Consider the following 21,260-nt stretch of genomic DNA (forward strand, 5'->3'; position numbering starts at 1 on the left):
TCACGCTAGTGAGTAATATTAATGATCGATATTGAAAGCTTTTGACATAAAGCGTCTGACATCAGGAAGAGAGGAGATTAAGTTCAGAATTCCATACGTTTGCTTTGCAAGTGTGACAATACTGAAAAAGACCAATCATGTAATGTTTCCCAAAACGTTTGCTCTAATGACTCACAATTTGCTATGATTTGCGTAATGTGAAGATGCTACGCACGACGTCAGGCCTTTGTCCACAAAGGTACGTCATCCTGTCACTAGTTATCAGCAGAAACTGGACAGGTATGAATATGGGAAAGCTTAATTATTTTGTAATCAGCTTTATTTTCCTAAGTGATCAGGAAGCGCGTTATGTCGTGTGTACACAGCCTCTATTTTAGGACCATCTCACCCACGCGGACTGTCATGCGAATTTGTTGACTTTTCGTCCCGGTACTAATTTAGGTGACGCACAGTCAGCAGTTAGGAGTGCTCCTGTATCTCAACTAGTTGGTTCCAACATGGCAAGGTCATCACGGTTGGGCCTGAACCCGTCTTTCGGAAGGGACGTAAAATGATTTGCGTTTGAAGAGGTACTTCGAGTACGTTATATTATATAGGAAGGATAAGCAATCACTCCGTACGAGAATACATACCCTACTACATGCCCTGTAGGGAAACTTGCTGCCTATGTGCCATTGGAAGGGTCCGAACGAATGAAAGAACGGACTGTCAGCAATCTGGTCTTCGGAAAATCTGGTCTCGAAAATCCAAGAAATGAAGATGAATCTGGATCATACCCCATCCTCCTGACTGTTTTTTGATCATGATGACAAACAGAATCTCTTTTGATACAGTTGATCACAGCTGTATGAACAATTTTTTTTTTCACCGAGGACAACCTGGATTGGTGCATTTTGTGGGACGCATTTCCGATTGTGCTAATTTTATTGCAGAAAATTTGTCGTAACACATACAAGCAATTCATGAACAAGAAAACGGTACAGCCCCCCCCCCCCCAAATAAAAGCGCTGTAAACTGCGCATGCATATATATATATATATATATATATATATATATATATATATATATATATATATATATATATATATATATATATATATGCTGTATTATGACTCCGAAGAATACAAGCCATATCAAAGAAACCAGCAGGTTTAGGGACTAGCTACGTATACGTATGCAAAGCTCCGAGACCAGCTACTCTTGTGCCTGCGTTAAAATAGGCCAATGTTCGCAGGCGTGAGGCTTGATCATGAGTATGTCTACGTGAGTCAGGTCTGTTATCAACCTACTTTTTTCACTACGCAGGTTGTTTGCGATTGTAGCCCTTTGTCGATTATAATGTCTGCTTCAAATTCCCTGAAGTGTGTAGTTTGGAGAGTTAACGCTAGATGGTATGTGTGCGATGATTTCGACGAACACATCGTCTATTTAACCTGGGACGACAGCCAGCATCACGTGGTAGTTGTGGAGTTGTATGAGAGGGCACTTTCACATATTCACACCGTCAATAAAGTGATATTGTACATCATAGAAATGCCTTTCCAAAATGTGCAGCCATACGAGATTGTCATTTTTCTCTTGGTTCACATGACGGGGTGCCTGTGACAAAATAGTCGTCTATACTGGACACATGCTTGGAGACATTGGTGTGCATTTTCAACATACGCTCGATACGGGTTTGCAGTATTTCATTCCCATTGCTTCAAACTCTCAAGATATTTCTGATTAATATTCATTTATGCGTTGATGCATCGATGCCCATGTTTATATCATACATACAAATGAACGAACAGTGGCGGTAAAGGCGAAACTTGTTAAAGAGAAGGCTGACGATGGCGGCCATGTTGAAGCCTAAAACATAATTATTATGGTTTATCTTTTCTAGTGTTTTAAAAGCCTGAAATATTATCCCAAATATATGTAACATCTGGACATATTTCAAAAAGTGCTCACTTACTTTAAACTTTAATGTCCTGTAAATATATAAGCATTGACAAGTTGGGACTGCATACCCCGCCAAAACCTCATCTGCAGTACCGGCCAGAAATGTGGCAAATCGCCAAATTTCTCTTTTTCGTTACTGGCAAAATCGCCAAAGCCTTGCAGCGGATTTGTAAATTAGCTGCTTATTTTACCTGCTTATCGAAAATATGGCTATTTTAAAGACATGTCAACGAATGCTCATAACAGTTTTCACGAATGTATCACCAACTAAAAGCCTTGAAAGTACGTTGACCGGCCACATTTGAAGGAAGGTAGCCATCCTTACACATATTTGTACTGTCAATAATTGAGAAATCTATATTTAGGAAATGACGCACGTCTTACGTCTTTTGAGTGACTGTGTCAAAAATAGCATCAGACCATGTCTATCACTGCAGTGGATTGCGTCAGAGTTTGGTCCTTTTTTGTCGCACACGGTATCAGTACTTTTTAGTTAGATCCACCCAACCACTCCTAAAATTGTCTTGCTTTTCTTTCGCATAATGTAGATATACGCTGGGTGCGGTAGATTTGGTCCGCACTTTCTAAAGAGAAGACATGTGGTTCTCCTCACATACCTCGCGCAAAATGTTCAAAGTTTATACAAGATAAGGTCCGGAAGACGGCCCTCCGTTAGCCATGTATGGCAACTCGGATGTTAATATGTACTACCATGATAGCTGAGCCACGTTTACTGAAATGCTATCGGTGACTAAAAAGCATTTGCGAGCAAACGCTGGAAATTTCACCCACCATCCTCCAACAAAGGACTAGTCCAAATAGGCTCATATCGGTGTGGAAAATGAACATTCCGAAATTGTGAAAAAGAACTATTCCAAAGCTAGAAAACGACTTAAAAATGTCTCACACCAACAACCGTGGTGAAAACCACTCCAATATCAAAGTACATTTCATTTCATATTACGACACAGGAGCCATAAAGAATAAGCTATTGGGTGAAGAAAATAACAAACCAAAATCCATTTAATGCAGTGTATCCCATAAAATCATCCTTTGGCTTAAGATCGTAATGTGCGGTGTCTTTTTGGAATTTATTTGATTTATATAGGAAACCGTTACTAAAATAATTCCCTCCCAGCGGTATTGGGGATAAAATATAACATTCTTTATCTCACGTTTATGTCCAAAGGCTAATAAATACAGGGCATTGGAGCATAGGATCCCTTTGTTCACCGACTAACTGTGCTTAAACTACATCGCCATGAAAATTGTTCTTCTTCTTGCCTTTGTGGCAGCCGCCAGCGTAAGTAATATCTAGATATCAACTATATCTTTAATACAGGAAAATATTAGGCCATACTTTTACACTGAATATGCTTAGAACTTTTCACAGAAAGAACAATAACTTTATTATATCCGCCAATGACCATGACTCAATTACAATCTATGGAGAAAATAGTAGCCAGGTGAATCATTTAAGTCACAAACATGTCCGTAATTTCTGTTACCTGGTCCACAATTCAAAATTGGCTAAATGTTTTCTATGATTACGATGCTTGGTGTAAGAATTGCTGTTATGTTCTTGTCCGCCAGGCGGCGTGGCTGTGCCCTAACGGTGACTCCGACTGTGATCCCGGCCAATGCTGTGTCAGGTCCCTCTTCGTCAACTCCTGCCAGTTCTTGGTTAGTAATGGTTTCGACTATCGTCGAAGTCGTCGTTAAATCTAGAAAATCTTTTCGTGTATGCAAAGTTCAAGTCCACGTTTGTGCTGAAAAGCTAATACCAAATTTTGATAATGATACAATTTTGAAGACTTTATATCCGTACACAAAATAAAGCGCTTACCAACAAGCTTTTGTACGGATATAAAGTCTTGAAAATTGTATCATTATGTTAACTACCGTCACAGATGAACTTACATTCAAACCAAATTTTGATATTTGTTCCTTAGAAAAGTACTGTAGATACTGTTTATTTTGTGCCAACTAAGTTTCTCAGAGAGGCTCGAGGGGCCCCACACCCATTAGAAGTATCCTTATGTGACAATAGAACCCTTTTGCTTAAGGAGGGTCTGCATGGGGGGTCCTGACAAAGCTTTACGCTAAATTCGGGACGGTCGACAACGCTTTACGTTAAATTCACGAAGGTAGGCAACGTTTTACGCTAAATTCAGACAGGCTGACAACGGTTTACGCTAAATTCTGGAAGGCTGGCAACACTCGACAGAGGCGGGGTCGTGCTCCGCAAGAAAGATTGAAATTTTGACTCTCTGAAACACTATTCCCTGCATTTTGAAGGGAAATTTTCGCTGGCAAACAAAGCTAAGTTAAATGGCATTTCTAATTAAAGAGTCCCAGGGGTTCAGCGTAAGCTTATGAGGGTGACGCCAGCCAACTTATTTTTACAACGTCGAGCGCCGAAGGAGAGTCCGGGAAAATTTTGAAATCCTGCCCCCCTAAAACGCCAGTTTTTTTGGCTATTATAGAAAACTAAGTGAAATTACATTTCTATCAGTAAAAAATGTGTTTGAGGTTGACACGTCACATCCCCCAGCCATGATACATATTTTTTACGAAGTCGATGACCGAAGGTGAATAGAGTGGCAAAGAAGATCCGGCTAAATTTTGAAATCTTGACCCTCTATAAAACGATATTTTGTGCATTTTGATGGGCAAATTTCTATTAGCAAAACAGATCTTTGAGGTTGACACACATCCCCAACATATTTTCAGAATTTCGAGTTCCAAAGGCGCGAGGCGGCACAAGGAGGACCATGGAAATTTTGAAATCTTGACCCTCTAAAATGACATTTCCTGCATTCTGATGGGCAAATTTTGCTGGCAGACTAAGCTAACTTCAATGACATTTCTATTTGCAAAAAAAAGAAGATTTTTGAGGGTACATACCATATTTTTACCATGTAGATGACCGAAGGTGAAAGGAGTCGCAAGTGAGGTCCGGCGAAATTTTGAAATCTTGATCCTCTGAAACGCAATTTCCTGTGTTTTGAAGGACTAAATTTACTGGTAGACTACGTTTCGACTTACGAAATTTGGGAGGCCAGCTACGATTTACGGGTAATTTTTAGGCTTAATTACGCTTTACGTGAAATTTTTAGGCTAGATTACGCCTTACGTGAAATACACTGGCTACGCTTTACGGTAAATTTTCCATCCTCACTACGAATTACGTGAAATAAAATAGCTTACCCTACGAATTACGGGAATTAAAAAGGCCTGCCTACGCCTTACGGAAAAGAGCATGCAGACCCTCCTTAAGGCTATGATGAGTTTATAGAAATAGAAATATCTCAACAATCGTTTCTTCTGTACACTGATTCTTCTTACCTTTTAATCTCCTGTCTGTCTCTGTTTAACATTTGACGTTTTGTATCCTCCTAGGGGTTTCTTGAATTCATTAATGTTTAATAGTAATCATTATTCTTCTCTCTCTCGACTCAGGGGCGCTTGTACGACAACTGTAACAACGACGCCCTCGCCGTCACCGGATACTGCCCCTGTGAGGACGGCTTGGTCTGTGTAGACTACGGCACCAGCTCCTTCTCAGACTTCTTCAGCGGGGACGGCTGGTGTGTCACCGCGCCCACCGCTTAATACGACGCATAACTGACCAAAACTGTTGTTTTATGACAGTAGCTACAAGAATCAAACTTTCAAGTTCATATACAACTCAATGATGTAAACCAAATAAAGAAACACCAAGCAAAGACAGACTAGTGTTTGTGTCATTCGTAACAAGAAAGTGCTTCCGAAACATGAAGTTACGCCAAATTTTGTCAATTTTCCTATAAATTTATAAATTGACAGGTTTACAGTTCTACGAAAAATGTAACATGTGTAAAGAATAAGCTTCTGTACCCGTTCGCTATGATGAATATTGATAATTCTCTAAGTCCCGACTGCCCTCTTATCAATAAGATTTCTCTTACATTTTCTAAGAAAAGTCATTCTACTATAGTACTAGTCGTACTAGATTCATAGGCTTGAACACTGTGAGTGACATAAAAGTAGACCTGAACACATGGATATACAACAGACAGGCAGACAAATAGACAGACTAGCAGACGTCCCTTAGAGGTAAAATATCTGCCTACTATTTACTCGGCAGATTGTGTTGTAACACACTGTACATATTTCGACATGTGGAAAACCTTTAAAAAAGCACATTCACTCACGGCCACAAGAGGAAGATAGTTAGTCTGTGGTATTTGCAGGTGTTAACCTCAAAATCGATCATCTGGAAATGACGTAGGCAAACAGAATCGTGGCCATTTGAACTGCACAAAAAAGTGACGTCAAGGACACATTTAATAATTTTCACCACGCAAGATAAACCAAATTTGTAGGTCACTCCTAGTCAGTACCGTCACTTGCTCTCTTCTGACTTCCACAAAGTCTAAATCTACCTTGTTTGTACATATATTACATTTGTACCATATCGAACGGGAAAATACGTGGCTCTGTTCACGTACTGCACTCAAAAGTTGCACAATATTTTACCACGGAGTGTCAGGAGGATAACCTCATAGAAACTATGCCGTCAGGATGTTTGAAGTCCAATACCAACCGGACAAGACTGTTTGCACACACATAAACTGTACTACTATGATTACAATCTTCACTGTGGGGTCGGCAGGTCCGTGAGGTGATTCGAAGTGCATAAATACAGGCCCTCTCGCCTGGGATCCGTCTATTCGCTGACGACCCCTAACTACATCACCATGAAAACCGTTCTTCTTCTTGCTTTTGTGGCAGCCGCCAATGTGAGTAACAATATCTAGATACCATCTATATCTCACGTATACTTACAGAATAAGCATGGATATTTTCACATAAAGACCATTTACAATATCCAACAACGGCAGCGGGTCTATTGCAATCTAAGCCAGAGGAGATAGAAAGTAGTAGCTACTAAATTTATATGTGTAAAATCTTTAATTCGCAACTCTTGAACCGGAGTGTTGCCTTTTGCACGACGAGAAAACAGGCCAAGGAAAGATAACACGAATTTTCTGAAAATCGACTTGAAAGTAAATTATTCAAAGGCTGCCAGTAGAAGATATCCATTGCATATAAACACTTCAAACTACATGAAGTTAGACTTCTGACCCCCTTTTCAATTGAGTAATATGCCAGTCGTTATTAATGCAAACCGTTCCATGGTGTCTACATTTATGCTTATGGCAATGTCGTAGTTGATCAAATGTTTCCTAGTATGCTTGAATATCACACTGGCGTAAGCATTGCTGTTATGTTCTTGTCCGGCAGGCGGCGTGGCTGTGTCCTAACGGTGTGGTGGACTGTGATCCCGGCGAGTGCTGTGTCAGATCCTTTGTGGTCAACAGCTGTCAGCCCATGGTTCGTAATACGAGACCTTGGTCTAGATTCGTAAAAATCATACTCGTGTCTTAAAGTCTGTTTGATTTTATTTCCACGTCTGTATTGAAAAGCTAATAAAAAATGGCTAAATCTTAATTGTTTAAAGAAGTCCTAAACTTGGCCGAAAAAGTTGGCTGATCGTGTATTCATTGATACATAATCTATTGGAAAATAACATACCTTCTGAAGTTAAGTTAAGGTTTTATGGCAGTAAAAAACATTCTCAGACAAGCCATTTTGAGTATAATGAAAGTGTTTTGACTGTGCTGATAGGAAAACTGCGGTGAAAATAAAAAGTTCACTTTAGCTGTCTAGAAAAAAAAAACAATCACAAAGTCACACAGTGATATTTTTTTACTCTTCTCATTCTTCTTATCTTGGGTCTCTTGGCGAGGGTTTCCTGGCAGTGGTAGCTAACATGCCTCTTTTTCCCAATTCCCAGGGACAACTATACGACGCATGCAACAACGAGGGCCTCTCCATCACCGGCTACTGCGACTGCGCGGATGGCTTGACCTGCGTCGACTACGGCACCAGCGCCTTCACTGACTTCTTCGTCGGCGACGGCTGGTGTGTCACCGCGGCCACTGGCGCCACTAGAGTTGCAGCTGGAAACGACGCATAACGGTCCAAAAGTGTCCTCCAGTAGATCTGAGAAAGCTCGATCTTTTGGTCTGAAGATGAGAACCAAATAAAACAGCATGTTGTACGACTGGACTTTTGTTTGTCTTATTTCTGGTCAGGAAGCGGTTTCAATATATGAAAAACAGGCCACACGTAGCGTGGTCTATTTTTGCCAATGTGTCATTTTAGGGGTGGGTACCGGTACAGCAAATTCAGGTACAGGTACGGTCCAGGTTCAGATGATCAGGTCCAGGTCAGGGCCTGAACATGAACATGAACCTGGACCTAATTATCTGCATGTTAACTTATTATAATCAAAACAATGGTCCATCCCGCTACCAATGTATTCTGTAAAGTTGAGTATCCGACGTCCATTGGCGTTTTAAAATCCTATCTTCATGTAAACAACTTGACTAACTCCCTCTGTTTCAGACCAAGTTTTACTGTGGAAACATAGTATTAAAGAGTTAAACATAGGAGTTTTCAATATGAACATGTTATCAGATGTTCTGTAGTTTTTGTGAAATCCTGCTTGGTTTGGTTTTCTGGTGCCTTTATCCTCGAAGAAGGTTGATAGTCTTGTACTATGGTACTGCAGCTGAGGTTTAAAGTTGGTGGTGAAATTTCCCTCAAGTGCCAGGTTCATGATTTTTTGTAGTGGATACGTCTTTGGACAGGGAGTCAGTTGTGTAAATTTGGCCCCCCTGGCAGCTCGTTTTGAATTGCAGCAAGCGATTTTGTTGTTATCTTTGGAAGAGAATAAGTCAAGCAGGGATTGGTGGATTTGCATTATTTTTAGTATGAACATACCCTAGGTGATGATTAAAATACTGCAATGTATTGAATTAAAATCTGGGATTTTTGTATTCAACAAAAGGGGCCACTTATTTTCTAACTTTTAAGTTAGAAAATAAGTGGCCCCTTTTGTTGAAGTTAGAAAATAAGTGGCCCCTTTTGTTGAATGCAAAAATCCCAGATTTTAATACAATACTTCTCTTTATACAATAAAACGATAGAGATAGTTCCAACTTACTGTTACCTAGGCATTATGTTTACAGCAAGTTGTACATTTAGCACTGCTGTAAAGAAGGCCCAAAGAGCATTATTTAGTATTAGAAGTACACTAGGAGAAACTAGATCTTCTGTATCACTACATTGTAAACTGTTCGACCGATTTTATTGTATGGATCTGAAGTCTGGTGCAGTAGCAAATTGAACGACAAATCATCATTAGAGTTCATCTGAAATTCTGTAAGTACATCCTTGGTGTTCGAAGGCACGCCAGTAATTTTGCAAGTATAGCGGAACTGGGGCGTTTCCCCTTGTGGATTGAAGCTCAATGCAGATGTATATTTATTATTTTAGATTAGCCAACGAAGTGCGCACAAGTAGTCATGAAGCTTACATGGTACAGCAGGATCTAGATCGCCGTAAAACACCCTGCTGGTTATCTGATGTAAGGAAACTCTTAGAGGAGTCCGGTTTTGCCTACCTGTATAAAAACGGCCACTCCAACGTTCCCTCTCATCTAAATCAACTAAAGCAATGGTTGAAAGATCTTTATCCAAATATTTAATTCAGAACTACAAGCTTAAGCAAAGGGACGGAAAGAAACCCAAGGAAACAAATTGAGGACATACAAAACATTCAAAGAGACATATGAAAAAGAAACATATAGTAGAATCTCAAGCTTTGAACATCGCAGAGCTATGTGTAAATTTCGCATAAGTGACCATCCGTTACATATAGAATCCGACAGGCATAATCGTACTCCTTTAGGTGATAGAACATGTAAATTATGTGACCACTTATATCTTGAAGACGAGACACATTTTTTACTAGATTGTACATTATATGAATACGAACAATAGACAATGATTACAAGAAAATGTCAAAACATGACTTATTCAAATACTTGATGTCATGCACGAACGGTCATGCGATTGACGCAATATGTAAATATATCTCCACGTGTTTCAAAAAGAGAGAAGAACATGTTAGATGCAGACATTAGCGATAGTACGATATGTTACCCGTTGTAACACATAAGTTCTCTTTCCATGTAGCCTAGTTTAGAATCACTGTATAAGTTTAGTTTTGCCTTTGCATCCATAAGACCACATGTGGTCCTTCTGTGCATTTAGCCTTCGGGCATGAATATGCAATAAAGAATATGAATTATTATTATTATATAAAGTAAAATGACTATCAACTCTCCTCTACTTCGCGCTTGTTATTTGCTTGGACACATAAGCCCGAAAACACGTAAACGTATCCCGCCGTAGTGCCGGTGTATAATTTGTTCATTTTCTAATCGGTCCGAAATCCGGTCTGCTGATTTTTTTCGGACCGGTCCAACAAAGAAAAACGGTCTGTACCGGTGCCCACCCCTAGTGTCATTGCTTTCAATCACAGTGTTATGAGTACACAATTTATGCTATCAATTACAATATATAGGATGTATAATGTATATGTATATTCTTTATAGTGACATTGATGCTATGAACCACAGTAATAATTCTATATGACGAGGTCACTTTGGCCCTTCACTCAAAGAGAGAGGACAGAGGGAGAAGAGAGAGAGAGAGACAGTTAGACAATCCCCAATGCAATACGTCATTCTCTTCGGATGAAGTAAAAACGTTAAGTAAACAGACTGTCACGTTTTTTTTGTGTGCATATTTCATCATCTTGAAAGCAATGAAAGCACGCTGGCTCAATAAGATAAAAGAAAGAGGGTCATTCTGTGATATTTGCAGGTAATGACCTCAAAATCGATCACGGGAAATGACGTAAATGACCATAGTGGGTTTGACTATAAAGACAAGCTAACAGATGTATAATGTTATGATACTGCTAATATTAAATAATTTCCATCTTATATCGTAAGATATAATGATCAGAACCCACTCCTAGAACTTGAGTACCGTCCTTTGTATTGTTTAGGGTTCTGCATGGTAAAAAGAAAGGTTTTTATGTCCCTATATTTGAAAAGAGAAAACTTGGCTCCTTCACGTACAATGTACCTATGTCAAAATTTACACATTTTCGCCAGATAAGGTCCGGAAGATGGCCCATCCCGTTTCCATGGAAACCCTGGCAGTAGGATGTTTGAACTACCATACGAACCGGACTAGACTGTTTACACACATAATCATGGCGTACTCTTTATTTGCAGGGTCAGCAAGTTCATGTAGTATGATAATTCCAAGTCCATAAATACAGGACCGTGTAGTCTGGATCCCCCTATTCGCTGATAGGCCTTCTCTTTAACCACATCATCATGAAAATCGTTCTTCTTCTCGCCTTTGTGGCAGCCGCCAACGTGAGTATTGATATCTAGATATGAACTTTATCTTACAAGGAACTGAAACATTTTCTATATAGTACATTTGTGTCCATTGTACAGGTAGATTATCATACTTGGCGTATACTAGCTTGTTCTTTAACTCAATGATTACTTTTCTGTATCCATATTGCATTTTCATGTATGGTGAATTGTGCTTATATTCTTGTTCTGCATTTATGTTTTGAGAAGAGAGTTCGCATAAGTATTTTGCATCCTGACCAATCCTTATGAAATACATGTGAATAGAATTGAATTAGATAAGTTAAGCTATGATTTTAATATTAATTGCGAAAGAGGCAACGTTCAGCGAGAACCATGGTTTGATAGATACATTAGAATTTGCATATTAAAAACTGGAAGTCACTGCCGTCACGACGCTTGACTTTTGATGCTTGGACGCTTGACATTTCCTTTATACAAAAGTCGTATCATGGCGCCTTACTGAAGCCAGACTATTCTTCTGATAGAAAAAGTTCTAACTAACGTAAGACTTGCTGGTATGTTCTTATCCGCTAGGCGGCGTGGTTGTGTCCTAACGGTGACGTGGACTGCGACCCCGGCGAGTGCTGTGTCAGATCTTTCCTCATCAACACCTGCCATGACAGGGTACGTAAACTTGAGCCCAGTATGAGCCAAATTGTATTGATATATCTTAACAGTCACAACGTCTTATTCTTACCCATCTTCTTTTTAATCGGCTCATTTCTATTCCTATTTCCCGGCGATCTCTACCCAACGTTAACGCGTTGACAATGATCTTTCCGTGAAGTCCTGTCAGATGGGACTCTCCATCCCCGCCATACACATGGGAATATCAGCTCTGTCTATCCGTCTTAAGCTGTCTTAAGAAGCGAGAAGAAGTTGAACATATACATACTAGTATGCATGTAGTAAGATACAAAATTGCTATATCACTTTTGTTGTACTCAGTATCTTTATCACCATGTACCTGTATGAATGAATGAATGCCTTAAAGTGCAATACGTACAATAAAGGTATTTCCTTCTTTCCCTAGTTCCTTCATTCCCTCCTTCCATCCTTCCTTTCTTCCTTCCTTCATTCATTCCTTCCTTCCTTTCTCCATTCATTCATTCATTCACTCTCATTTCTTCCTTCCTTCCTTCCTTCCTTCCTTCTTTCCTTCCTTCCTTCCTTCCTTCCTTCCTTCCTTCCTTCCTTCCTTCCTTCCTTCCTTCCTTCCTTCCTTCCTTCCTTCCTTCCTTCCTTCCTTCCTTCCTTCCTTCCTTCCTTCCTTCCTTCCTTCCTTCCTTCCTTCCTTCATTCATCCCTCCATCATATTTCCCCCCCAGCCCGGACTGTACGACAACTGCAACAACGACGCCCTTTCCGTCACCGGCTACTGCGACTGCGCGGACGGTTACGTCTGTGCTGACTACGGCACCAGCTCCTTCTCCGACTTCTTCAACGGTGACGGCTGGTGTGTCCACGACGTCGGCAGCGGAAATGGCGCAAACTAATGCCACCTGATCCTGTAATCTTCAGTTCAAGGCAGCTGACTGCTGAGGACTAAATAAATTAACACGTCATACGCATAGATTTGTGTTTGTGTCATGTCATTTGTGAATATATAGTACATCTTGCTTGGCAGCACTGAAATAACCTCAGAACCACGCGGACTGACTGTCGCGTTTGATATCTCTCTCATCACCTATAAAGCCTTGAAAGTATATTGACCGAACAAACTAAAAGTAAGATAGCATAGCCAGTCCGTGCTGTCTGCAGGTGTTGCCACTGTTGCCAAGGTCTTCTGAGAATGATATACGATATAGCCTTTAGTTCGAGTTGTAGTTTTAACTAACATAGCAAAGGTCAGTGACCAAAAGGGCATACCTGGAGGTTGAGACGTTTCTGACTAAAGCCCATTTTAGGCCACTGACTCTTTGGAATTCTCTTCTTCTTTTCCTCCAGCATTCCGCTAGCTGTAAATTCGAAATTTATTTTGATGCTAGATTTTCTTCCCTCTTTTAAACGAAAATATGTTTGACATACTTGTATACCTTGCGTATAGTTACACATAGTCTTTTCCTGATAAGGTCCGGAACATGGCCCCTCCCTTACCCACGGAAAACGTGGAATTAGGATGTTTGTGCAACCAACAGAAGCCGGACAAGAATGTTTACAAACATACATTGAGTAACGTAAAATATAGACACACAATAATAAATACGGGGCCTTGTCTTCTGGGCTCTCTCCACACACTGACTGACCCTCCACTATCCACATCATCATGAAAGTTGTCCTTCTTCTCGCCTTTGTGGCCGCCGCTAACGTGAGTAGTCATGATATCCTGTTATGTGTAACCACGAGTTCAAACTATTTCTACATATTCCTACAACTGTTCCACAATTGTCAAAAGATGATGTCTTAAATCAAGGACGTTACTCAAATCTACTGTCACTAACGCTCTGGAAAAAAAAACAATTATCTCAGAAACGTATTACGTATGACTGAAGTGGTAAAGCTTGTCTTGCTTCAGACCAATATTGTGGCAGTAATTTTATATCCGGATCATCATCATCGTCGCCGCATTTCTAGTGTTTCAAGTGAGGTGGGCCGTTATCCAAACTTTCATCTAGTTTTAAATTTGTAATAAAATTTAAAAGTCATATGGAACATCTTTTTACATGATGCCACCTACATCCAACCTTCTTTTGAAAAAAGACATTGCTGCACTTGGCAATCCGATTGTCATGAGAGTATTCAATACGATTGATTGAACAGACTACATAAGTTATAGGCATTGGCAAAATGTGCTATGGTTTAACTACCATCTGTAACGTTACATTTTGTTGGTAACGTGTACATTGTTTCCCCCCAGGCGGCGTGGCTGTGTCCTAACGGGGACTCCGACTGTGATCCCGGCGAGTGCTGCGTCAGGTCCTTCATCATTAACACCTGCCAGGACAGGGTAAGGAGTACTTCAGTAATATCCAAGCAGATCCTATGGTGCCATAAGATAGTATCAAAACTGGCATAGGAGTCTAGCCGGCTAAGGGAGTCAAACGGGCAGCTTGATACTATACATTACGCACCGTTGATCTGGTTGTAGATTAGTACTTCAGACCTGAAACTTTACCAAGATTCTTCTCATCCTCTACTACATCCAGACAAGAAATCATTATCATGCTTTTAGTTTGTGTAAGCAAAGTTAGGTTCCACAGCAAAATTAAATAGCTATTATCTTTTTTACCTGCTACTAAGTGTTTAGTACTGTGTAAATGTGCTTTGCGATACTCTTCTCTCAAACTAACAGTAACTTATGGTAACGGCAATTATCTAACTGTAAGTAACGTTATGTCTTGGAGTTCTGTCCTGTTAGGAAAGGAATATGACCCTAGTTGAAGTTCGGCGGTAATGAGAATTTTATTACATGGGCCGGGGGGTTCATATTATTTGTGTAGACACATCTTTTATGTTTCTAAAGCCTAATATTTTTTTTACTTTGTCCTACTCCTTTTTCACATCTTTCTCTTGGTGATACAGAATGGAAAGCCGCCATTTTCTTAATCTTTTTATGCTAATTTGCCCCACCACACATCCCACTGAGGTAACAGGTTGTTTCGCAACAATGTCAATTCGCAACCGTCAGTTCGCAACAAGGCAAGTCTTTTCGCAACAAGGTACAAGTCGTTTCGCAACATTTTAATGTTATTAAACTTGATAGCCTGATAGTATTAGAAATCGTATTCCTAACATAATTGTACTGCTTCCACGTAAAAATCTTACCGGGTGCGAAAGACAACCCCGGCGGCAGAGGAACATGGGGCCGCATGGACCTGACAGCCCGATGATTTTCATGCGCCGGGTGGTATAGTTTCATACGTGTCGTGCACAGGAAGGAGTCTTCCTAACATAATTGTACTATGTTAGGGATACTATTTCTAATACTATTAGGGTATCAAGATTAATAACATTAAAATGTTGTGAAACGACTTGTACCTTGTTGCGAAAAGACTTGCCTTGTTGCGAACTGACGGTTGCGAACTGACATTGTTGCGAAACAACCTGTACCCCCCACTGACATCATCTGAAATGAATTAGCATTCTCAACTGTTGTGTCTCTCTCCCCAGCCCGGCCTGTACGACTCCTGCAACAACGACGCCCTCTCCGTCACCGGCTACTGCGACTGCGCAGAAGGCTTGAGGTGTGCCGACTACGGCACCAGCGCCTTCTCCGACTTCTTCAGCGGCGACGGCTGGTGCGTCACCGCGCCCGCGGAGCCCGGCAGCGGGAACGGGGTCTAATCTGAGGAAAATTGCCGTCCGATCTCTCTGAGAAAGTTCTTTAGATGTTGCGGACCAAATAAAGCAACTTGTCATGTAGATTGACTTTCGTATGTGTCGTTGATTGTCAGAGAGTTGAATTCAAATAGGCGTCCAGCGAGACGAAGAACATCGAATAGCTGGACCTTTTCATTCTATAGTTGGTCACTCTTTACTGTCTTTAGGATTATTGTCGACTAGGTACAAAATGCCTTGCATGCATGTCAATGAAATAGAATCTAGTTCAGATATAACAATGTTTGTGACCCGATATGTTCTCTCATGGCTTTTTGAATGTTGTGTCGTTCACTTCAAGGTCAGAAGTTTCCTCGTAATGTCCTACATTGAAAAATATCGGAATACCAAAAAGATGTTTCTATGTCCTACGTCATTGCAAAATGTCGGAATTAAAATTGATAAGGAGTTATGAATTTTGTGAGTCTTAAGAGTTGAGGGTCCTAACTTGATTACGTCTTTTTTGCGTATATCAGTACATTAGACCTATGGGTGAAAGAGCTCAATGACAGTTTACCTTGAATATATATAAATGCACATACACACTTCGAGTTCCTAGCACAGCTATATGCAGCTCTTACCGAAAAGTCCCTCCCGAAAAAGCAATAGGATTATCCAAACAAATATATATATAATGGGAGCCTAATGAATACAGTCCATCTGGGTCCGTTGCGTTGATATACATAGAAAAGTATGTGTCCTTTTCCGTGACTAAATGCATTCCAAAGCAACTCCACAACTTATGTCAGGCCAGGCAAAAATGGCAGCTTCGCAATCCAGTTTATCATTTTACTCCCGTGCTATCTTCTTTCTATCGTCTTCCAACATTGACGACACTTAGTCTGATGACAAGTCTCAGTGAGACGTGCCGGATACCATGCGAGCTCCTTTCGCGATATCTCGTGAGACCGTTGACAGCTGACGCTCAAACTTTGCAGATAGCCGTATCTCAGCTGAATACAGCTAGCGACTTTTTCAAACCTCTGCCGGTAATGTTGACTCTATTGACCTTGCCAGGACAAGTGAACGGTAACTCAGAATCTTGCCTGGTGAAGTGCTATTGCGCACGCGCAGTGTACTGGGCAAGATATTAACTATATTATAAAGGTTGTTTTATGAATATGGTGAACAAATTCGGATTTTTTGCCTTTGTTTGTAATTTGTCAAAAATGCATATTGTCATAGATTGCTCATGTGTACATAAGGCCCTTTTTATTTGATTTTATGGATGACATCCACTCAAAAACGTCTGTTTCCAGAAAAAGTTTTGACGGTACTGTAAACCGTATAAAGCAGCTAGAAAATAAGCAAATACACGTCATCAATTGACAAAAATATATATAAACGATGGTTACTTAATGTCGCAGAATGGCAGTCAGTCCCCAAGTCAATGAAAAAGATGTGAAAGAAAAAAAAAGAATATATTGTTCGGTTTACCAAGCTGTGTGTGTTCAGTCGTTAGTTCAACAACGACTTCGCAACAAATAAGATCTCATAAGGAAGGCAACCGTTTTTGTTAAACTTTTTTTTATTCCCACACTCGCACCAGTTTGGGGAGTATGCCATCCATATAATCAAATCAACATGGCCTAATCGTGTTACAGAATAAAACTGTACCTTTTTGAAAGTCATTTTTGACGTTACCGAGCAGCAAAATATTTTAGGCAAGAGAAATCAGCAACCAATGCGTAAAATTTGTTTGAATGTGGACAGCTTGCTCCCCCCGACAGCAAGAAAAAAAATCGTCATCGTTTTTACTATGAATCGAGCAAAAACGGTAACGTGTATACATGCGTCTTCAAATATCTTGAATGGCCTATCAGGTGTTTCATATTTGCATTTCTTGTGCCTTTCGGATGCCACACCCCATAAGGTCACGATACCAAGTCCTTGAATGTCGTCATATGCAGAGGGGACGGATCGTTATATCTCTGACATATGGCAATTCATTGAGTCTCCACCATTCTCGCTTATTTCTTATTTCTTACATTGTATGATAATAATGATATTCGTGATTGCTATTAGTGACAATTTATGCCCTGATCATGATACTATGGGAAAGGGGTGTCCCTCACGGTCAAGCTCATGATTTCAATTGGTTGGTAACTGCGAGATCTCAGTTCCACCCTGGGAAGGGCATCTCGGTTGGGGCTGCATCAGTCTTTCGGAAGGGACGTAAAATTTGGGTCCAATGTTTGAGGATGTGTCTCGAGCGAGTTTAAGGGGACGGACTAGCAACCCCTCCCTAAAAATAAGGATAGTTGCTGTCCTGTGTTCCTCTGGGACTACAAGTATCCGAAGGAACTCTGAGAAAATGATAATGCAATGGTTTCCAGTGCCTTTCAGAATGATAATAATACCCCTTGTGTTACCTGAATCGTCCCTTAACTCTCTCCTTATTAGGTGGGTCAGTATGATGGTAGATGTTTCGTCATCCTGAAACGGCACACGGTACAAAAGCAATTCTAGACAGAAGGTTCTTTCCCGTTTGATCTGACCTCACCGGCTCAATGATGAAGTCTTTCCTGGCTTTCCTGGCCTTCGCCGCCATCTTCTACACCACAGAGGTGTGTTGAATTTTGCAATCTTTTTACTTGACTGCATACGTACATATTACTGTACTATTATTGTGAGAAATGTTATAAAAATTGACTATGTTTGACAAACTGCAAAGTGTGGTAGCAAACGACGATGACTTGCCGCCACAGCTTGTGTCTCAGTGTGTAGTTGCGTTAAATCATTGTTATTCACCATTGTCATCTAGCTACTTCGTATATTTTGTTTCTGCTATTGTATTTTGCTTGTAGTATTCATGATCTGGGCTCCTAAGTTTATATTCTGCTAACATTCAGGAGTTCCCTTGGAAATCGGCGCTTTTCGAAATGAAGGGACTACGTTCTTATTGTCAATCCGTCCCTGAATGATTCTTGTGTGCTGTAGCAATATATAACGCCATAGTAGAGTTCCTGCGTACTATAACGTAACCCTTCACATTTACTTCTTACTACAGGGTCTGATATTCGAGCCTTTCTGCTCCACGGATGCGGACTGTGAACCCAACGAATGCTGTGAGCGGAGCATCGTCCTGAACAGCTGCAAGCCCAGGGTAAGGACATAACGTTCTTAAAGGACACGAAAGCCTTACAAAACAGTATGTTATGACGGAGACTTCTACTGTGTATAGGCTAGTGCATGTACGAATAGCCAAGGCTAGATCTCTAAACAGATCATGCTGTTGTTCCCCTGGCAAAACGTCGTATAACAGGCGGCCATGGCCAGTGACAATCCTGCCAAAGGGTCTCCTTTGACTGGGTTCTTTAGCGTTTTATCTGGTCTAAAAGGGTCGAATTCGTAGAAAACTATCCAATGCGCCAGTATGATATCTACCCCTAAAACTACAGACAGCCCTATTTTAATCATATGCTACAAACATTTGTCCAATGTTTGCGTACACACTGACGTGGAGGCTATACTGTGTATTTCCCCAAGCCCGGCCTGTACGACTACTGCAACTCCAACAGCCTAACCCTGACTGGGCTCTGTCCCTGCGACGAGGGGCTAGAGTGTGTCGACTACAACCAAAACTTCGTCTTCGACGTTGTGACCGGGGACAGTTGGTGTGTGGCCCTGCCGGACGTCTAGTCGGCCCGTCCGAGAACCTACGCTTCCCCCGTTCGTCGTTTTTGACGTGAATAAAATTCATGATGAAAACTTTGTCCGAATCTTTCATACATAACATTACATTTGTACGGTAATTGCAACCAGTTCATTCCACCATTTGAAAGGAGTATATCGCCGTAACGTAAGCTTAAAATTCGTGTCCTTGCATGTAGGATTGATATATACTATTAGGTACGTATATGTATAGTTATGTCCAAAGCTAGAGGTCGTTTGCAGCGGTCGCTACTCTGACTCCGATGCAACCTTGACCAAAAAGGACGAAAGAGGCTCGGCAGCTATGATGCGTTCGGGCTCCAGGCTACATGTATGTATGTATATATACACTATTCCCACTCTATTGGGAATATCGACGCAACGTCAAAGGACAGCAATCAGAAAAGATGCTAAGGGAAAGATATCTGGATGTACTTAAAGCCTACAGGTATGTCCGTGACTAGTTTCATCAGATCGAGACATTGCAGATGTACCTGGGGGAGAGAAGGTAGCTGCATGATCATGGCCTTGAGGACGGTAGCTGACGGACTACCGGGACGTTCAATGGAAGGTAAAATGTGTGTAGAGGAACATGTTGTGTGGAGACAAATATCTTCTCAATTTTGTGTATTTCTCACCCTGCAGCCCGGCCTGTACGAGTACTGTAACGTGGACAGCCTGACGCTGACCGGTCTGTGCTCCTGTGACGAGGGGCTGGAGTGTGTGGACTACAACCAGAACTTCGTCTTCGACGTCTTCACCGGAGACAGCTGGTGCGTGCCCATCCCAGACGTGGTGGGATCTGGTGGCGGATTTTGAGGTCGCTGGGCCGTCACTCCATAACTATGGCCAGAATAAAGAATATTGCAGCCAAACCCTTGCAAATTGATAAGAATTGAAATAAAATTGATCCGAGAAAAAGGCTTGGCCGTCTTGTCTACGCTTTAGTAAATGTGGAATCTTCTATACTATTAAATAGCACTCGATAACGTATGTTTTTGATTCCGTAAATGTAGTTTTAGTAGATACTCAATGACCTTCCCTTGGCCTTTCTATTTTTCTTTTCTATCTCACCACCCGGGCACCATCCCCTATTTGTGTACCAGGTAAAATAGATAGTAGAACCGCATGAAATGCCTCACAGCAGTGTCAACAAGAGCAAAACGAGCATTTCAACGTCTACCCACATACCAAATATCAAAACGATCCATCAAGGAGTTCTCTATTTATCTTGCGGAAAGACATCTCCATCACAGTCGCTACAATATCTCCATTTCACGTAGGTAACAACCCCGACCGACTTATGTGCTAGGATATTAGATAGGGGTAGTACAGCTTGGATTCACTGCGAGGAACAAAAGGGAGGGAAGTCATAGAGGGAATTGGATTACTGTCATGTGCACTGAAATATCAACTTCCTTGACTCTTTTTGGTTATAAGCACATTTCAAAAAGCCATCCTGACACACATATTGTGATGGCTATGGAATCTAAACATGCGAAACTAGACACTTATATCCCTTGACGATAGGCTATCCATATATGCATGAGCCTGCCGTGGATTATGGGTAAAGGAGCGGTCACATTCGTAGTATCAGTATGCTGTCGTATGATTTTAATGTCGTGGAATTTTCAAGCAGGCTGTGGCAGAACCAACCACTAACAAGGCTTTTTTTTTCTAACAAGACAGTTGAATTTCTATGACATGTTCACGACTCATATCCAGTTGCTTGAGTAACTACTTTTTGGCGTATCTTACTACCTGGATGTCTAAATAACCTATATGATCGACAACCAAGTATAAATTTTAGTAACAACCCGCACAGCATACATTACATCAGACTGTCAACTTTAACCTGTTGGGCAAACATTTCCCAACCAGGTACGGTTGCATAAGAAGAACGATACTGGTGTCGGACATCTCGGTATTTGGGGCAACTCTATCTTATCAAGTCCTACCGGTCTTTGTATTTGCCAAAGGGGTCGAGTAG

The 21,260-nt window shown here is 40.9% G+C and overlaps 4 protein-coding genes and 1 long non-coding RNA gene across 6 annotated transcripts; all 5 read left to right on the forward strand.

The window, feature by feature from the left end:
• Positions 1 to 523: 523 nt before the first annotated feature.
• Positions 524 to 5,579, forward strand: LOC118412383 (U1-hexatoxin-Iw1a-like). Its single transcript, XM_035815219.1, has 4 exons — positions 524 to 569; positions 3,134 to 3,247; positions 3,538 to 3,627; positions 5,407 to 5,579. Exons 2-4 carry the CDS (start codon positions 3,206 to 3,208, stop codon positions 5,557 to 5,559), a joined length of 285 nt encoding a protein of 94 aa, XP_035671112.1. The 5' UTR covers positions 524 to 569; positions 3,134 to 3,205; the 3' UTR covers positions 5,560 to 5,579.
• A 1,008-nt stretch (positions 5,580 to 6,587) lies between these two features.
• Positions 6,588 to 8,061, forward strand: LOC118412380 (dickkopf-related protein 4-like). The gene is made up of 3 exons (XM_035815216.1): positions 6,588 to 6,728; positions 7,234 to 7,323; positions 7,787 to 8,061. The coding sequence occupies exons 1-3, from the start codon at positions 6,687 to 6,689 to the stop codon at positions 7,967 to 7,969; spliced, it is 315 nt and encodes a 104-aa protein (XP_035671109.1). The 5' UTR covers positions 6,588 to 6,686; the 3' UTR covers positions 7,970 to 8,061.
• A 3,099-nt stretch (positions 8,062 to 11,160) lies between these two features.
• Positions 11,161 to 12,872, forward strand: LOC118412382. Its single transcript, XR_004830758.1, has 3 exons — positions 11,161 to 11,293; positions 11,834 to 11,923; positions 12,628 to 12,872. It is a non-coding gene; the product is annotated as an uncharacterized LOC118412382 (long non-coding RNA).
• Positions 12,873 to 13,465: 593 nt separating this feature from the next.
• LOC118412381 lies at positions 13,466 to 15,663 on the forward strand. The gene is made up of 3 exons (XM_035815217.1): positions 13,466 to 13,607; positions 14,157 to 14,246; positions 15,410 to 15,663. The coding sequence occupies exons 1-3, from the start codon at positions 13,566 to 13,568 to the stop codon at positions 15,581 to 15,583; spliced, it is 306 nt and encodes a 101-aa protein (XP_035671110.1). The 5' UTR covers positions 13,466 to 13,565; the 3' UTR covers positions 15,584 to 15,663.
• A 2,345-nt stretch (positions 15,664 to 18,008) lies between these two features.
• LOC118412379 lies at positions 18,009 to 20,193 on the forward strand. Of its 2 annotated transcripts, none has more exons than XM_035815214.1 (3): positions 18,009 to 18,183; positions 18,627 to 18,722; positions 19,916 to 20,193. In XM_035815214.1, the coding sequence occupies exons 1-3, from the start codon at positions 18,127 to 18,129 to the stop codon at positions 20,087 to 20,089; spliced, it is 327 nt and encodes a 108-aa protein (XP_035671107.1). In that variant the 5' UTR covers positions 18,009 to 18,126; the 3' UTR covers positions 20,090 to 20,193. The 2 variants fall into 2 exon arrangements, with proteins under 2 accessions (XP_035671107.1, XP_035671108.1); XM_035815215.1 differs by lacking the exon at positions 19,916 to 20,193 and adding an exon at positions 19,106 to 19,330.
• Positions 20,194 to 21,260: the final 1,067 nt, after the last annotated feature.

Source organism: Branchiostoma floridae, chromosome 3 (genome assembly GCF_000003815.2).
Source record: "Branchiostoma floridae strain S238N-H82 chromosome 3, Bfl_VNyyK, whole genome shotgun sequence".
Lineage (NCBI taxonomy): Eukaryota > Metazoa > Chordata > Leptocardii > Amphioxiformes > Branchiostomatidae > Branchiostoma > Branchiostoma floridae.

Excerpts from the sequence above, each read along its gene's own strand:
- LOC118412383 (XM_035815219.1), top strand. The coding sequence starts at position 3,206 with ATGAAAATTGTTCTTCTTCTTGCCTTTGTGGCAGCCGCCAGC. Across the intron at positions 3,248-3,537 it reads CCTTTGTGGCAGCCGCCAGC|GCGGCGTGGCTGTGCCCTAA; the intron begins GTAAGTAATATC and ends CTTGTCCGCCAG. Across the intron at positions 3,628-5,406 it reads TCAACTCCTGCCAGTTCTTG|GGGCGCTTGTACGACAACTG; the intron begins GTTAGTAATGGT and ends CTCTCGACTCAG.
- LOC118412381 (XM_035815217.1), top strand. The coding sequence starts at position 13,566 with ATGAAAGTTGTCCTTCTTCTCGCCTTTGTGGCCGCCGCTAAC. Across the intron at positions 13,608-14,156 it reads CCTTTGTGGCCGCCGCTAAC|GCGGCGTGGCTGTGTCCTAA; the intron begins GTGAGTAGTCAT and ends GTTTCCCCCCAG. Across the intron at positions 14,247-15,409 it reads TTAACACCTGCCAGGACAGG|CCCGGCCTGTACGACTCCTG; the intron begins GTAAGGAGTACT and ends CTCTCTCCCCAG.
- LOC118412380 (XM_035815216.1), top strand. The coding sequence starts at position 6,687 with ATGAAAACCGTTCTTCTTCTTGCTTTTGTGGCAGCCGCCAAT. Across the intron at positions 6,729-7,233 it reads CTTTTGTGGCAGCCGCCAAT|GCGGCGTGGCTGTGTCCTAA; the intron begins GTGAGTAACAAT and ends CTTGTCCGGCAG. Across the intron at positions 7,324-7,786 it reads TCAACAGCTGTCAGCCCATG|GGACAACTATACGACGCATG; the intron begins GTTCGTAATACG and ends CCCAATTCCCAG.
- LOC118412379 (XM_035815214.1), top strand. The coding sequence starts at position 18,127 with ATGATGAAGTCTTTCCTGGCTTTCCTGGCCTTCGCCGCCATCTTCTAC. Across the intron at positions 18,184-18,626 it reads CCATCTTCTACACCACAGAG|GGTCTGATATTCGAGCCTTT; the intron begins GTGTGTTGAATT and ends TTCTTACTACAG. Across the intron at positions 18,723-19,915 it reads TGAACAGCTGCAAGCCCAGG|CCCGGCCTGTACGAGTACTG; the intron begins GTAAGGACATAA and ends CTCACCCTGCAG.